The sequence below is a fragment of the Manis javanica genome, chromosome 9 (genome assembly GCF_040802235.1).
Source record: "Manis javanica isolate MJ-LG chromosome 9, MJ_LKY, whole genome shotgun sequence".
In the NCBI taxonomy this organism is placed as follows: Eukaryota; Metazoa; Chordata; class Mammalia; order Pholidota; family Manidae; genus Manis; species Manis javanica.
In genome coordinates this window covers 12,487,763-12,505,981 of record NC_133164.1, presented here as the reverse complement: position 1 = coordinate 12,505,981, position 18,219 = coordinate 12,487,763, and the positions used below count along the sequence as shown (strand labels likewise).

At 42.8% G+C, this 18,219-nt stretch overlaps 1 protein-coding gene across 1 annotated transcript in view; it reads left to right on the top strand.

Annotated features, from left to right (window-relative positions):
- Positions 1-17,974, top strand: part of HS6ST3 (heparan sulfate 6-O-sulfotransferase 3) — a 649,278-nt gene extending 631,304 nt beyond the window's left edge. Inside the window, exon 2 of the mRNA XM_037024982.2 lies at positions 14,229-17,974. Coding sequence (XP_036880877.2) covers positions 14,229-14,937 — 709 coding nt within the window. The 3' untranslated portion in view covers positions 14,938-17,974. The remainder of the gene's footprint in view (positions 1-14,228) is intronic.
- Positions 17,975-18,219: the final 245 nt, after the last annotated feature.

Genomic DNA, 18,219 nt, shown 5'->3' with positions numbered 1-18,219 from the left:
GTCTGGGCTATTATTACAAGATACCATAGACTAGGTGACTTAACAACAGGAATGTATTTAATACGGTTCTTGAGGCTGGGAAGTTCAAGACCAGGGTGCCAGCAGATCTGGTGTCTGGCAGGGGCCTTCTTTCTGGTTTGCAGCCAGCTGTCTTCTTGTATCCTCTCATGGAAGACATACCAGCTCGGTTCTCTTTTTTTTCTCACGGGGGCTCCACTCACATTACCGCACGTAAAACTACTCACCTCCCAAAGGCCTCATATCATCTCACCAGGGGTTACGGTTTCAACATGACTGGGAAGAGGCACACACATGCAGTCTGTAATAGTTACCTCCTGTTTAGAGGTGGGAAATTCCGTCTTTGTGACCTTGAGTAATTTTAAGCACACAGATTGAAATGTATTTCAAAAAAATACATTTAAATTTAACTAGATGTGCTTTGTCCAAATAAAATGCCCCCGGTTCTGTTAAGGATCTGGATGTTTCTACCTCCTTGGTGCTCGATGTCCTCCTTTACAGGGTCTGCCTGTGTCTTGCTACCCTTTTGGAGGGCAGGGCTCTGAACCAGGACCAAGGTGAGGGTCCTCGCATGTACACATTAGCCCTAGACTTAACTTCAACCCCTGGCCGTGGCCAGAATCCTTCAGCACAGATGCCTCACTAGAAGGTCAACGTTCCAAGGATGTGTGAATGAGAGGAAGGATTCTGGGATGGATGTGGGAAAGTGCAAAAGTAACTTGCAAAAATGAAGGAGTTTTTTGAAGTCTGGATTACAACTAAAAAAACCATGCCTCCTAGAAGGTACCTTTGAAGTTCTGAAAATAAATATTTAGACAAATTAATAGGGACTACTGCTATTTAAACTGGGAATAAAACCTGGGGAAGCACTAACTCTAAAAAATGTTAGGTAAAAATCTGCAGTTTGCATCAAGGTTTAGTTCGGTTTGTATTTGGAGTGTAAGCCAAGGTTGTAAAATTCCTGAGAGATTTGTTTTTCCAGAACTCATCTCTTGTGCACCTGAGTCAGAGGCAGGATGCTGGCCTTCCGGAACCAGGGCTTTTTCTCTCTGGTAATTGTTAATTTCAAGGAACAAATGAGAGCGAGAGCACAGTGTGTGGACCCTGATCAGCAGGGACGACTGTGCTGGCCTGGAGCCTGCGCCCTCCTCCCTGGCGTCGCGTCTCATCCTGCCAGGTCTGGGAGAGCAGGCCATCCAGAGGGAAGGAAGGAAGGAGCACATCCCCAAATGCCACAGAAGTACTCCCTCCTAAGGCAGAACTGTCACCAATCCCTACCTTCCACTGGGACTATTTTACCATTAGAGAAAAGGCAGTTGTCAAGAAGCCGATTCATATCGAAGTTCAGAGTGGCGTTCTGAGTTGATTCACAGGTGATTTTGCTATGTTAACTAATCTGACAATGTTTTGGGAACTCTGTCCCCAGGTTTTCCCTGTGGACAGGTTGCCCTCTCTCTTCTGCCAAGGCTTTAGGGAAAGCTGTTTTCCAGTTGGTCCTTTTTGCTGAAACCACCCCCTTCTGCCCAAGCTCCACAGTAGATTCTGCCCCCTGTCTTCTGGCCTGAACAGAAAATTAAAATATCCTCTTTCATTCCAAGTGTCTTTTGTGGTGCAGGCTGTAAACACCATCAACACCATCAAGCTCTCAGCATGAGCTGGAAACCTCCAGAACTAATGGCTCTAGTAACTCCCCACTGCCCCAGGAAAGGGTCACCGCATTTTAACTTTTGCATGTCAGCCTCCATGGCTGTTCTGAGGGTGCACAATGTGGCAGAAGGAGGTGGATAGCCTTTAAAATCCATTGGAGGTCAATGTATTCCATTATATACACAGTGCTTCAGCTTCAGCTGTAACCTTTGCTGAAATTTGCAGCGTTGGGATATTTTTATGCTACGGCAGACACAGGAAATCACAGGTGCAACTCATTTTGGTTTTACTTACGATCACTACAGGCCCTAGAATTTCCATAGGAAATTCTCTCTTTAACTTGAATGTAAAGTGTCAGAAGTCTGTAGCTTGTCTCTGTAATGTACATTAATAGGTGATACTGATTTGTGGAAATTAATTACTAGAAAAACAGCTCTCAGCACTTAACGTAGCATTTGGAAAGATTTGAGGGCCCCCTTGTGGCTCTAGTAAACAAACTGAAAGCTGATGGAAAGCTTTCAATCGTGGTTTTTTGTTGATTTCTTTTTTTCTCTCCCTTGGTTACATTTGGTTTGCTTGCTTTATGGCCTTGAATTGTTTTTCCTTGTAGACCAGCATCAGCATATTTCACATCACTCCAATGGAGGGCACAGCGTTGGTAGCCCTGTCAGTTTTAAAAGGACGGGCTGCTTTCACATTGTGATTTTGAAACTGAAATTCTTATCACCAAAAGAAATAATAAATGCAGGAGGGGGGAGGGAGTTTAGGGAAGTTCATAAACCAAGGAAATTATTGTTAATTCTGCTTCTTTAGGGATGGATGACTCCCCTCATTCCTAAACCTGGTGTTGACTGCACAAAGGTAAAAGCTACCACTAGCAGCCCCAGGTACATTTACTTTGAACATCTTAAAGATTGTTTTCTCTGATTTACATATAGCAGATTAAAGTGGGAAAATAAGTGTCCTCATTTGAGGTTTTTAAATCTCGTAAGAAATGAATGGTGAAATGATGCTTCCATCCTGCCTGAAGAAAAGTATTTGCAGCTGAAGGTCACTGTGCTCCACACTTGAATTGATGAAGGGAGCAGCACCCTAGGCAAAGTTTAGACAGAACAAATCAATTTAATCCTGGGAGATTTATATTATCATGCAAATATTTTTCTAAATTTCTGTCATTGCTTTATTAATTAGGCAGAATTAGAGCAATGCTGCAGAGCCCGTCACTGCCGAGAGATCTCACTGAGTGTCCGTTTGGTAAGCCAGACTTCTGGACGGGACTCAGGCCCTTCTTGTGAATAAGTGGATTTTGGAGAGAACCTGATTAAGGCTCTGTGTTACTTCCAGCATAATTCGGTTTCTCCCAGATTAGGCTGTGGAATGACATTGGTATCTAGTCACAAATGAATCACTCACCCTGCCTGCTTTTCCTAGCGTGAAGGGAAATGTCGTATATGTGAGCTTATGAAGAAAAAGAAAAGGAAATATGCAAGAGAAGACCACCGATGTTTGGGCCTAGCTGAATATATGACAGTTAAAGATGGTGTCCCGTCCATCGTCCCTTCAGGGCACAAGTATTGGTACATATGTCATCAGCACAAATAGCAGTTTGCAGGCATGGTAGGCAGTGAGAGAGAAGACTGACGCCCCGGCAGAGCTGAGCAGCAGCCCCTTCATTCTTCAGGAACTGGAGGAAATTTCAAGGTCTAACAACATTTTTCTTGGTCTTTTTTAACAGGGAACTTTTACAGTGTGCAAGATCCTTTAAGAATATGCACAAAAGGCTACAAGGGTTTTATCAAAAGGACCCAGGTTCCATCTTGAATAAGATCCTACTGGCCAAAATTAGATAATTTGAGCTGTGAATAAGTATAATGACTTTGGTGTATTAAAACACATTCAATACATTTAGATTCATGAGTTCATAATGATATAACAACAAACATAAGTCAGACACCCACCTGCCTTTCCTATATGAATTATACCTCGGAGTATCAAATAGTTGATAAGGGGTAGTTTCTTTTTGTAGAAGCATTGCAGCTAATAAATGCAAAGGAAATAATAGAATTAGAATATCACCATTTTGCATTCCTACAATGAATAGTCATCAATGGCTACTGGCATCACTAAAAAAGAGACATCAACAGACATTCTGTGCCTCCAGACTGAAGTGCACAGCGGCCTACTTAGAAATAAGAGTTTATTTCAAAATGATTTTCTTCCACAACTTTAAATATTACATAAAGGAGTATCCTTGTGGTGAAGGTGTATCCAGGCATTTCTGGCTGCTCTTCTAGGTCCCCTATTTCAGTGAGTTCCAAAGAGAAAATGAGCGAATATACAAATTCGTAAAACCTCCAAACTGTAGAAAAATGTGCAATTTCAATTTCATGTTTTCTTTCTAACTCAACCACATTAGAGCAAAATACGACAGTGTGGGGTTGTCAAAGCTAACTACACAGTCACCTCCATTCAGTCAGGCTCTGGCTCTGTCCGAGGATCTTGCGTAGTATCTGGCATGAAAGACATGATCAGCAAATATTTTTAAATAAACTGAATGAGTATAGTAGCTGAAGGAGAAGATAAAGAGAAGTCCCAGATCTACTACTTCTGAGTTGTTCACTTTAGAAACATCCTTTTATAATTCTGAGTGTCAGTATCCTCATTTGTAAAATTCTGCCTCTGATATCATCTTTGAGTAAGCACAGAATGAAATAATGGATGAGGAAAGTGTTTTGAAAATTATAAGCATGTTATCCAAATAGAAAAGCACTATCGGCTGTTTTTTTACTTATTAGCACAGCTTGTTAAAATTTCACTGTATGTGGGTTGTTTCTGAGAATCTGATATTCCTGGAGGAAGGGAAGCTGCTAAAGGGGAGGGTATGCACCACTGGTGGGCATCTGCCATGCATCAGCTGCTGTGGCCCTTATAGTCTCATCTGTGTCAATAATTCCCATAACCCCACAAAGTGAGCATTTGCCTGGCTGTTTAGATGGGGCTCCCAGAGATCATCTCAGCTAATCAGGTCACAGGAGAGTGAGGTGTGCCTGAAATTGAAACCCATATCTTTTTCTGACTTCAAACCTATTTTATTTCCATGGCTCCTTAAGTGAGGTTGCCAATGTGCTTAAAATTATGTGCTCATGCTCCGTCCAAATGAGTAGAGCTTGACCTGTATTTTCTTGAATCTTCTGGAATAGTCTCTGGGACAGCCAACTTCAGGATCTGGACTTGAAATGATCCACATTTCAAGGTCTGTAGCACTGTGTTCAAAAAGACCCCTTTAAGGCCAGAAAGAGAATTATGGCATTGCATGAGCTTTGGCTTATCTGAAGTCCATAGTATCACTATTTCTAACTATCCTTTATTGTCCTGAGGGATTACTGCAGCTTTTGGCTTCTAGATTACTGTGTGGTGTTTAAAACTAATGCAACTGCAGTATTTCCCCTTGTCTCTAGTCTTCTTTCCTCAAGTGTAAATTTGTTACGCAGCGTAGTAGGCATGCTGAGCTCAGGAAAATTGTTTCTAGGGCTTCTTCTCAGTTGTAAATACTGAGAGGACCCTCTGGACACATACATTTCTGAAGCTGAGAAGAGCCCAACCCCTCTGTCTCCATGACCCTGCAGTATGCACCTTTCCTCTCCTCTCTGGCTGCCTGCCTACAGCTAAACACAAATCCCTTACCTTGAGGTGCTCAATTTGCTTCTAGAGCTTTGACTTTGACAAAGCCTGGACCAACTGCAGCATTAAATCGCAAAGTGCATCTCTTAGACAGCCCGACACCTACACGATGATGGAGGAGACTGTCAGAGCTGTCATCACTTTGAGAAATTACAGACGTCATATGGAAGCCCACGTAACTCGAAAGGTTGTTTTGATAACTAAACTGGTTAATGTCAGTAGAGCACTTAGAAGCATACTTGGACATAGTACGCCCTCAGTAAATGTTAGCCATTATTATTATTGCTCTTAAAATCCATTTTTGTTTCACATGGAACTTTCCATATCTTAAGTTAGCTTGCTCCTTAATCATTACCAGGGGCAGCCAAGCATTCTTCCTTTGAGAACAGACAAGGAGGGGATATCTCAGGTATTTTGTTAAATATGCTAAAATAATTGTCCAGTCCTGATTGCAGAATCCAGGAAAAATCCTAACACAGAAGACCCTTTTATGGAAGAACATGGCAAAATCTAAACAGAGGTTTTTTTGTTTGTTTTCGTGATATTTAGGAAAATCTGTATCAAAGCTGCGAGCCATAAACCTAAATATGAAAACACACACCTTGCTCTAAATATCCTGATTTACTTCCTTTCCTTTCGTCATTGACTAGTGAAAAACAGTTGCACCGGAGACACCTCATTGCTTCTAGCCTGTGTAATACTCACAATTCCTTAAAAGCAGCGTCTGAGGAATTAGCTGAGAAGAGAGCTCAGCTGGACATGCGTGACCTGATAACACAATCTGAGTGTACTATCTGGTGTTCGGCTATGCCCGGCTGGGATTAGAGCTGCGAGTGAGACTGAATTGGGCCTTATCGCACTCTGGGGTGGCTCCGGGCTTCAGGTGGATGCCCACATGCATAAACCACAGCTTTGCAGAGCGGAGCGTCTTGAGACGTCCTCATGCCCAAATCCCAGTGAGGCAGTGCAAAGCAGGGCGCCTCTGAACCAAATAATCACGGAAGTCCTTGAATAATGCATGAGAGCAGGACCCTCCCTGGCACATGTGAAACTGTACTAGAAGGAACTGTACTCAGCGAGATAGCAAAAATACGCCCCTGGAACACGCATTCCCTGAAATTTATTCTTGCAGCAACCACTCGGGGGAAAGTGAAAGCGAGTCTGACAACCACCTGAAAATCGTGGCATTTTAGTGAGGCTCACAGGCTTCATGTCATTATAAAGCAGCAACGCGACAGGATTTAAAATTTTACCTTATTGATCAGTACTCCCTCTTCCCCTAGGGAAGTTGGGGGTGGACTGATCATCATTGAGAAAGAACTGGTATCAGCCAGAACCTTCTTATCTCATGCTTTTGTTTGGTTAGTTTAGGATGGCATGGCTTCCCGTAATTTACGTTAGCTGACACCTAGCCACTGCAAGAAAGCTGCCTCTCAAGAAGCTGTTTCTTGGAGGATGGGCCCCGAATACAGTCGGGTGAGGAGCCTCCGTCTTCCTGATTCAGATGTCAGCTTCAATATACCTGCAGGGCTGACGAGAGGGATTTGATCGCACAAATGTTTAGTGTCTAATTTGATATTCCAGCTGCTCATTAAGTGCAAAACAGACAGATCCTTTTGGAAGACTGTTTCTTCACCACCATGAAACAAACCCCACCCTGGCTGTCCTGGAATGTCCGTTTCAGGCTGAAGTTCCGGGCAGGGTGCCTTCCTGGTCCGGCGTGGAGGGAGCAGACCCAGGAGCCGATTTCTCAGCCTTCCCTCGGCTTCCAGGTGGCCTTGTCTTCTGGTGCCAGATGTCAGAGCTCGTGGAATGGCCCTGTCCTCTCCTTGCTGACTGTGGCTGGCCATATTTCTACATTGTGACAATGAAATCAACCTCTTCCCTTGGCTCTAGATTCTGCTCCTAGATATTTATTCTCTGCACAAATATTTATGGCTTAGGATGTTCATCAGATTATTGTTTCTAGTAGCCTCCTCCAAACAGAATCAGTCTAATTGTCCAGATATGGGAGATTGGTCACATAAATGATGCTATATCATAATTGGGATATTATACTCTTACGGAAGAATATTGAATAAAATGGGAAAAAAATGTTCAGCCTGTATTTTTGAGTTATGAATACAGGTTAAAAATAAAATGTTCATTATGATCTTAAATCTGTAAAAGAAAGAAGTATATGTTATGTATATTTATGGTTATTTCTGAGTGAAGTCATTATAGGTGATTTTTACTTTCCTCTTTTCTCCTGTTCTGCATTGCTCTTATTTTTCATTATGACAATGTATTGCATTTCTAACTGGGGGAAGAGTTGGGGGATGGGAGGACAGATTGAAAAAAAAAATGTCAGACCACCTACATCCAAAGTATTCTTTTCCATTTAAACTTAGCAGGCGCACAGGTAAGAAAAGGGATGTGGCGCCTCTTCGGGAGGCACTGTGGGCATTCCTCTGCCCTCTGCCTTCCAGTTAAAGTGTCAAGATCTCTGGGTAGTAAATAAAATAAAAAATGTGTTGGCCAAAAGGGTCTGGCTGCTTCGTAAGTCTCTGTAAGGGAGAAGCTAATAGCAGCGTCGTGGGGGACGCATGGCTCCTGTGTGAAGCTAGATAACAACATGTACCTGCCTCCATTTTCTCATCACAAACCTGGACATCCTTGGAACCAATCACTCTGATACACACGTTTGTCGGCCTCCTGAAGTTCTTCACTACCATACTTAACAATCATAGCTCCCAATTTCCTGTTTGCTTAGAATATCATTCTTAAATTCCTACATTTGTTTTCAAGGCTCAATCAAATAAAAGGCCTTTTCATCCCTTAAAGGGCAGTCTGATTGCCAAACTTTAACTGCCACAATCCCGCCTATACTGCAGATAATACTCTATTGAGATAATGAAGAATGAGCAGCCCATAATGAGTGTGCAGCTCGACAGAGTCCAGAAGTTAATTCCATTCTAAGCATTTGGAAAATGACTCCAGCACACAGTATAGCAGGGCAGAGGGGTAGTTAATTCCCACTTTTTAAAATGCACGCATCAGCTTCTGTTTATGATGTGTACCCTTCGATGTCTGTGCATACTCCATGGTGAGGCCCCCAGATCTCCTACAGATGACTCCCAAGTCCACTTCACAGTTGCTCACAATGTTCTTTGTGAAATACTGAGCTTTGGCAAAACTTGGTTAGGTAGTTAACCTCATTTCAAAGTCTGTAGGGCAAGAGGAAAGAGGAGAAATTGATTTTCCCCATACATTCCACAAGGTCTAAGCTAAGGGAAACCATTGGCCTGGGCCATTTGTTTCTAAAAGGAACCAATTCAGTTTCCTGGGGACTCACCCTCAGAGCCCCTGAAGCAGTGGCTGATAAAATGTGTATACTTATTTGTTCCACAAACATTGGACAGCTGCACATCCGTGATGTATAAGGTCATGTAGCATATGCTCTGGAGAATGAAAGCTGAGCAAAGCATAAGAGCCTGTTCAGGGGACAGGACATTCACTGGCCACTGAGCGGAGACAGAGCATGAGAGGCACAGGTGTTGGGGGCTCGAAATTCCTTCCTCGCAGGATGTCACAAAAGGCTGGCTGGAGAAGTTTCTACTTGAACTGGTTTTTCTGAGTGCTTAGAAACACTAGAGTGTGGAGATATTAATTTTGTTGCTTGATTTTATGAGGATTAAGCTAGCAGTGGAAGGAATTTATTTATTAAGCCTCCCCTGTGAAACTAGCATGTTAAAGTTTCTTTCAAATGTGCTTTCCTTGGCTAGGCAAGTGCTGGCCTCATAAAGTGGGTATGCTTTAATCACCACTGGCAGAGCGATTCCAGAGACTTACTCCCCTCATTCCTCCATCTTGATGAGCACATGGTTCTGCCCCTTGTTCGTTGCCAAATTGAAAGGGAAGAATTAGAAAGAAGAGAAGAAGCAAAAAGCAGAGGAGGAAAGGGCAGTTTGAAGGAAGCTGACCATGAGGAAGGGGAGGGAACGACAACAGATGGGTGGATGATAGTTCTTGACTGTGTCCCTGATTCTGTCTCATCAACAGTGAGGCCTCCCTGCTGGCCTCCCACCACAGCTGCGGATTGAGTCTCCTAGTCTCTGCCTATTTTGTCCATCTTAAAAACTGTTGCTAAATGAATCTTCTTACATCAACACTTTTCTTCTTTTAGCAATTCTCCATTGTCATCAGAGCCATGACAACTTAGCCTCAGTATCCTGGTCTAGCTTATGCCCTCCTTCCATCCATGCATTTATTGAAAAGATCTTTAGTGAAATGCACAATAGGAACTTCCTGGTCTAGTTAGGCCACTCTGCCCGTGGTGCATTCCTAAATATTCTCTGAAATACTCCTTGTCCACTCCTTACCTCCATAGCTTGCTAATCAATGTCTTTTTCTAATCTATCACAATATTTAAGGGCATTTTATTCTTTTCTTTTAAGTTTTCCACATTTCCTAGAGCAGATCCTTACATATAACAAACCCTCAATAAGCATGTGTTAATTAAATGACTTGCTCATTAAAAAAATGAGGAATTATACAGTAAATACAACAAACTGCTTAGTGAAATACAGGTTCTTGAAGCAATAGGGAAGAAAACCAGTAAGTTCAACATTAAAAAAAAAAACACCTTGTTTCTATGAATTAACCTGTTAAGTGAAAGACTTTTTTTTATCCAAAGCCTGTGTTGACTATCTCTCTCTGCTTATGGACCATCACAATCAAATGGTGGATACATTAGAAGATTATATGTCTTTTGAGTCTTTTCACACATTTTAGACATTCAAAACTATTATCAGATTAGTTTTAAGGAAGAAAAGACAGCCATATTTACCCAAGGCAATATTAACTTAGTTAGCAAAATATGTTTATGTCATATGATAATGATCTCTTCTGCGTAGCATCATTTCTTGAACATCTGCTGTGAGAAGGACTTGTGTGAGGTGTTGTGGAGCCTGAGGCCTAAGGTCCAGTTATGAAAACGGAGCTCTAAACCTAGAGATGACCAAGACTTTCATGTGCAGTAAGGGATGCAGTAAACCCTAGAGGTTGGAAAAAGCAGGAAGGGTGGACCTGAGGCTTGAGTTGAGTCAGGAAAGCTGAGCAAGATGCAAATGCTCAAAGGAAAAAGGGAAGACTGGGGGAAGGCAGCGCTGCCCTTGTGCTGGATTAGAATTTTTTAGTATGGTTACCTTACTGAAGATACGTGGTTCCCAAGCAACCATGGGGAAGTGTGTGTTCTGTGTCTTTGAACTTTACTAAGCGGTAATGGCCCATATGATGACCATCGGGTGGACTGGTCACTGAACTAGGCCAGCCCCCCTGCTCCCTAATCTCCCTGAGTACACAGGTATTTGCCATCATTACCCAGGGGCCCCAGAAATGACAATTCTGAAGAGCCCAGTCACTTCACGACATTTTTAAATGAATTCATACCCAGTTCTTAATGAAGTAGGTGGCATATGGATGACCTGCTGACAGGATGCTGCCGCTGAGACAAAGTCACCTGTCTTAGGGATTGTTCTGGTGCAGGGAGACGGGCAGAACATTCCCTTCACTTGGTAGTTAACATTTCTTTCACTTTTCCAAAATCCTTGGGTACATGTGATCCCCTTGGGGACAATATCTTAGTCATCTCTGTCCCCACTGTCTAGCCTCCGTGCTTGGCAAAGATAGGGGCCTAGCTAGTGGTTGGAGAACTAATGAATGAAGGGATAGATGAAGGGGGAAATAAGAGTTTACTTATTTATATCTCCAAAATCTGGGGAGAGTTTAGCTTGACTTCAGGGATGATACATGAACAGATGATATTCTGTCCAGGCTTAGGAGATGGAGTTCGAAAGCACTGGAGTCTCTGAAGGCCTCTGCATTGTAGCCATAACAGGCTTTGCTGGGGAGATGTTTGTCCTTGATTTCTTTGTTTTACCTTCCACTGTGCTGTTGAACAGTGAGACCTAAAAGAGAAAATCACAGATTTTAGCACACTAAACCCTCTAAGTATTCTCCCTGGAATCAAGGTAGGAAAAAACGGGTGTCTGTTGTTGGGAGTAGGAAGGAGATCCACGAAACTGGAGCAAAGCTTGGGAACAGTGAAAGCTGGATGTGTGGCTGGGAGGTAAGCATCATTCCATCAATGATTTTTGCAGTTTTCTGTCTTTTCTGAAAGTAGAAAACAAATGAAAGGAAAGAAAAAATAGAGATGAGAAAAACGCTGTTAATCAAATTTTGTTGAATTTTTCCTTTGGTAGTTGAACGTTCTTCAACCCTATTGTTTTATATTTATTATTTTTCTTACTTTCTGTTTTGACTATGTTGCATGATTGAAACAAACAAAACATACATGAAAATGTGTCGGACCAAAGTGATACCCAAAGGCCATTAGCAGTCCCTTCAGGAACCATGAAATGGAACAACATGGTACTTTCTCAATATCAGTGTTCCACTGGTACACAGTTTATGTCAGATTGTAGTTATAAACTGACCTCTTATCTATTTGACTAGTAGAACTTACAGATATTTGGGACTTCTTTTAGTCATGTAAACATCACCCTACCATTTCTGTAGTTATTGTTAAATGCAACATTAAACTGAATGAAGTTAAATTTGAAACCAAGACCATTTTAAGCCAAACCAGTGTCAGTCAGCTTTGAGACCACATAGATTTCCAATAGAACAAGGCATTGGGAATATGGCCAATATTCCCAAATGAGACAAATGTCTCTGAGATTCAGAACGGGTGCCAGGTAAACCTTTATGTCACAAACCATTGTAATTCCCACCCTAAAATCCTCCAGTTCTTATGATTATTTAAAAACTCTGGATTGTATAAATGAGGTTGTGAATTATCAATTAGTTATCATCATCTTTTTTTGTTTAAATCCTGATGGTATTTTCTGTTTTGCCCAATTAACAGGGAAATTATAAATTTTCCATTTGTAGTCTTATTTGACCCAATATAATAATGATCTCTCTGATTTAAATTCTTCTCTCCTGATGTGTTTGGCATCCTTAATCCACCTGAGTTACATTATCATTATCATCCTTACTGCATTTCTATATTTATTATGCAACTGTTTCAAGAAATAAAAATCAGTCTCTGCTTGTAGAATTGAAAAGTGAACAAGCCCCAACACAGACCAAAGCAGGATTAATAATGACATGTCATATAATATTCAACCACAGCAATATCCACTCTAAACAAAACTTTATCGTCAACATTTCCTTGTGGAGCCTGGGAGCTGTGTCAGTCGCTTTCTGCTTTCCCCACTGACCTTTTGGGAAATTTTTTTCCACTGACAGCATTGTCATTCTGTCACAGCAAAAGACAACAGAGTAACATAAAATGGTGATTGGCAAAAGTAAGGGCTCAGGCTGGCCTGTCTGTGGCAGTTACAGTAAATTCCTCCTTCTAATTTAAGGAAACACTGGTGTTCCTTAACATTTTGAAGTTTCTTTAGCACATTTCAAAACTGTCTGGCTAGATATTTAAAATAACTGAGTATAGTAGATGTATAGTTTTTGAGGATTGCATTTCATCAAAAAGCAGCTGCACCCATTAAAAACACTGTACCCATAAATTCCTTATTTTTGCCAATTGCTTTTTACCAGGTTTGCATTTTTTTCTTTTAATCCAGTCTAGCTTGGCCAAGTGAAGCCTAGTGTTCTTTCCAGATCTTTTCAGGACCATTTTTGTCTGCCCAGGGGAACTCTGAGTGTCACTCTTGGTGACAGAAGTGGGATGGGCAGCCTGTCCCATGGGTTGCCTGCTCAAATTATGTGAAGGGTTTTCCTCATTTTGAATCAGTATTTGCTTTCTTCCAGTGCCTGCTATTGTGTCTTCATCTATAGACTTTTCCAACTCTCTCTTGCTTCTTTATACCTCTCTTACCCTTTTAAGCCAGAGGTTACCTGCTCATTCTGAAGCTAACCATTTATAAAATATATTTCTTCTCAACATTCCATTAGACGTCATTAGGGAAGACCTGATTATAATAACCACAGCACCTGACAATTAATAGGCATCCAATAAGTGTTAGTTACACTTCTGTTTTCAAAATATCAATAAGCTACAGAAGAAAGCACAGAGGCTTTGAAACCAAACAGGCCTGGATTCCATTGCCATTCAAGTATTAATTTTCTCTAGGCTCTCAGGCTATATTTTTCACCTTTCTCAGTCTCTGTGTTCTCAGCTTTAAAAAAAAAAGTTGATGGTAAAACGCATTTTACCAAGTTGTGTTGAGGATTATCTGTGCTAGCATCCATAAAGCACCTAGCACAGCTCCTAGTACATAGTGGGTGCTCAGTAAATATTAGTTTCCATGCACAACACATCCTTCAGCAGCCCCATCTACTTCCTGACCGAGACTAACAGTGTAATCAGAAAAGATTAAGAAGCCTTGGCTTCCAGACTTGCCCTTTCTAGTCCCATGAATTTGGACAAATCACTTTACCACCTTGTATGTTTCTCTATCAAATAGTCCCATGCAAACCAGAGAGGTTTATTGTAAGGATCAAATAAAATATTGATGGTTAATAACTAAAAAAATCATGGTGCATTCTTTACTGTAAGGTATTGCTATTGCCAGTAGTAATTTATCAGTGAATAACTGCTGCATGAATGAATGCTCTGTCCCCCCATCTCAACCCTCCCCGCACTGGAGCAGGGAGGAAAGCCCAATAAATGGTACTAAAAACCAGCCCATGCGTGTTGATGGAAACATGCACATATGAGAATAGCCGCCTGGTAGGTGAAAACCCAGGCAAACACTCTCGTGTGAACATGTAGCAGAAGAGCCCATTGACTCAGTGCTGATGTGAACACCACAGAGGCTCAGAATTCCAGAGTTACAATTGTCAACGACTGACACTCTTCCTCTCATTTGTTCCAGGAATTTCTATTACATCACGATGTTGCGGGATCCGGTGTCGCGCTACCTGAGCGAGTGGAAACACGTCCAGAGGGGCGCCACATGGAAAACCTCCCTCCACATGTGTGATGGGAGAAGCCCCACCGCCGATGAGCTGCCCACCTGTTACCCTGGGGACGACTGGTCTGGGGTGAGCTTGCGGGAGTTCATGGACTGCACCTACAACCTGGCCAACAACCGCCAGGTGCGCATGCTGGCCGACCTCAGCCTGGTGGGCTGCTACGACTTGACTTTCATGAACGAGAGTGAAAGAAATGCCGTCCTGTTGCAGAGCGCCAAAAACAACCTCAAGAACATGGCCTTCTTTGGGCTCACAGAATTCCAGAGGAAGACACAGTTTCTCTTTGAGAGGACATTCAACCTCAAGTTCATCTCTCCCTTCACCCAGTTCAATATAACTCGGGCTTCCAACGTGGACATCAACGAGGGCGCCCGCCAGCGCATCGAGGAGCTGAACTTCCTGGACATGCAGCTTTATGAGTATGCGAAGGATCTCTTCCAGCAGCGCTACCACCACACCAAGCAGCTGGAGCGCCAGCGGGACCGGCAAAGGAGGCGGGAGGAGCGCCGGCTGCAGCGGGAGCACAGGGGCCACCGGTGGCCCAAAGAGGCTGGGGACGTGGAGGGGGCAGTCACCGAGGATTACAACAGCCAGGTGGTGAGGTGGTGACCCCCAGACCTCTCCTCCCTCAGGAGGGGGGAGGATGAGCAGGTGCACTGACCTTCCGTGGTTCCCTGGGAGAATGTTGGGCCATTCTGAGGACATCTGGCTGTAGGTGGCTTGATTTGGATACCTGCTTCCTCGTGGTCTTTACCCAGCTGGAGATGATCCATCTTGTTCTTTTTTTCCTGACGTTTTTCAGTCCGTGATATGAAGTAGGGTAGGCCACTTTAGTTTGGGCCATAGAGGCACACATGAAAAGCCAGGTTATGGCTTGGATGTTCTGATGAAACTGGTCTGCTTCATACTGTCTCTGTAACGGAAATATTGGTCTATTTAAAAAGAGAGAAAAGGAAGTCCCTTTCAGCGCTTAGATGAGGTTTCATGCCAATCCTCACCTGGCTGTTGTCTCTCATCTTTGAACTCTGTTTGAATGTGGTTGAAATCACAAGTAGAGTAACAGTGCTTTGTTGTTACAGCTACTTTTAAACCAGATTGCCCTACTATTGACCATCACTAGAGACTCACCTCCTACAAGGCGTCATAGCCCTGAACCATGCTTTCTGCCCCAGTTAGGGAATGGCTAGTGGATTCAGGGCAGGGGTGCCTATGGCCCCTGAGAGATGAACATTGGTAGGGACATTGAGGAGAAAATGGGCTTATTAACTAATGCCTGGGAAGATCACATCTTATCGATTGTTATTTTCAAGGTAAGGAATGAATGACAAATGAAGGGGAAAACATTTCCAACCAGCTACAGAACCTTAGTTTTTTAAGGAATATTTCTGTTTTTGCTCTTTGGAGCAGTCATTGCCTTTGATATGGTACTGCCAGATTTGAGATTCTGTTATCACAGAGGCAATAACGTTTACAAGGAATTGGCCTGAAGAATAGGGGCTTAGGGCTTAGCTAGCATGTACACAAAATGTATTCAAGGTCACTAAAGAATGACTCAGATTTAGGCCAGAAGACTTGGGACTCAATGGGAGAGTTATCCCAGGTGTATAGGCCGATGCTACCTCCCAAAATCTTGAATATCTCCAGCCTGACAACTTCTATGATTTTTATCTGCTATTAGACTCTCGCTATAGCCAGCAAATCAGACTGGAGTTGGTAACACTGGACCCAAAAATGTACTGCATTGCCAAGGGCTGCTTGTTTTCACCCATCCCCAAACACAACTATACTAATGTGAAGCTTATTGGATAATAAGGGGAGAAGTACAAAAGAGGTCATAGAAGGCCCTTGCCCAGCATTCAGTAGGAGGATCAGAGTAGATAGAAACAGATTGATCTGATCAGTCCTTTCAAGGAGCTGAAGGCAAAATGAGTGAAACTCCTAAATCAGATTGAAAAGCCTATTTCCTTGATATCTAACATGTTTGATGTTTAAGCCAGCTTTACATAAGCCACATCTCAGCCTCCAGAATACTCTCTCTGGGGTTGAGAGTCAGTCAACCTACAAGCCTTCATGTGCAGAGTGGGGCCCAGCGTCTCCATCAAAGGGAGATTGGGAAGGACCACGGTGATCCTTCTCTCACAGGCCCAGGATTCAACCGTCATGCGAGGGAAGGCAGTCCTAGGGACCTCCCCTGGGCCAGGAATGGTGGGAGGCCCTTCTCATTCCTTCAGTCTTTTCACCGCAAGGTAGATATTATTAGGCCCAGTTACATAGACGAGGAAAAGTGAAACCCACGGATAATCAGCAGCTTCCTCATGGGTTGTACACTTGGTCTGGCTGACTGCAAAGTGTGACTCTTTTCATTCCATTAGGTTTTCCATATGGAATAAAAGCTTCCTGTCAATAACACAAAAAGCCCCTCTTCCTGCCCAGAAGGGTCTGTCTCTAACCCACACAATGGTGTGACTGTACAGCACCGAGCTGGCTGTAACCTACGGCCATGCAGCCTTGGGAGGGTCCAGCCCTCTTCCCCCCAACTAACCCATCAATGAGCTGAGAGATGGGTGACTTCTTGGGCAGTTGTACCTTCTGAGCCATGTAGGAGGGTGAGTTAAAGGGGCCAAGTAAATATTGCTTGTTGGTTGGTAAAGATTAAGCTCACAAAATATTAGTATTTCCCTTTCCAATGATTTGTTCCTAAGGTAGAGAGGAAAGGAGGATCCCAACTAGGATTAATGAGCAGTTTGCTCCTATCTTCCCATTTCAATGTTAGGATCTAATGTTCTGCCTAAAATGACAGGGCTGCAAATTACCTCTGCCTGCCAGTATGAAACACATGCACGCACACACACATGTGCACACAATAACAATCCAGTGTTTTGTCATGTGGAAAATGGAAACAAGTTAGAAAGCATTCAAATTGTTTCTTTTAAACTCACTTTAAATTTTTGGCAGGGAATTCATGCATAGCTGAGACTTGGAAGCATCCTTGGCTAACTTCACACTGTTCCTTAGGCACCTTGGGATTTATATCAAAAGGCTTTCCAAGGCATTGCTGCTGAAGGCATGACGTGTGGTGCTCCACTTGAGACCAGATATCAGGATGTTCAGAGGAGAAACCATCTCTTTGAGTTGGCCTGAGGCCAGTGCTGAGCAAATTAAAAAGACGGACACGGGCTTCTTCCCTCATATCATTTCATTCGAAAGCAGCATGCTTCTCATATCCCTGGGGTCCTATGTTGATAGAAATGAAGAGGTAGGGATGGATGCAGTTTGTTCTCCAAAAATGGACTGCACACCTACATGCTGGGCGAAGCTCAGAGAAGAGATGCCAACAGAACACATCCGGGCCTAAGGATCCAGGGGAAGTCAGCAGCTTTAAGATCCAAAACCAAATCAATTCCAGATACATCAGTGTTAAAAGCCCAACAAGAGGCCAAAAAGGAAAAAAAATGCCCCAGGGAGTTCCACAGACCACTGAGTCCTGCAGTTGCCAGGTACCTTCCTTCCCTTCTCTTAGCACAGGCAGCCCACACAACCAGATTGGAAGGAGGTGTCCTGTGTGTTTAGATTATTATTAAGGAGTAAGCACATGCTATCCATTCTGTCTCCGAATTTATTGGCAGCCTACTTTTGGCAACTGGAGAAAACATGCCCTGATAATTATTTGGATATTCTCTCTAATAACTGAATAACATCAGCAATCAGTGTTAGGTAACAGCTAAGGGTATCATGTGTGCTATTTAAAAATCATAAAAATGTGTTTCCTATCATCTAAAGGAGGTAACTTTTTCCTCCTTTATAGGTGATCAAACATTGTAAATAAGAGGATTTGTCCAAAAATCTGAGTAGAGATAGTGTTCACGTAGGGTAGAAAGTCTACCAAAAAAG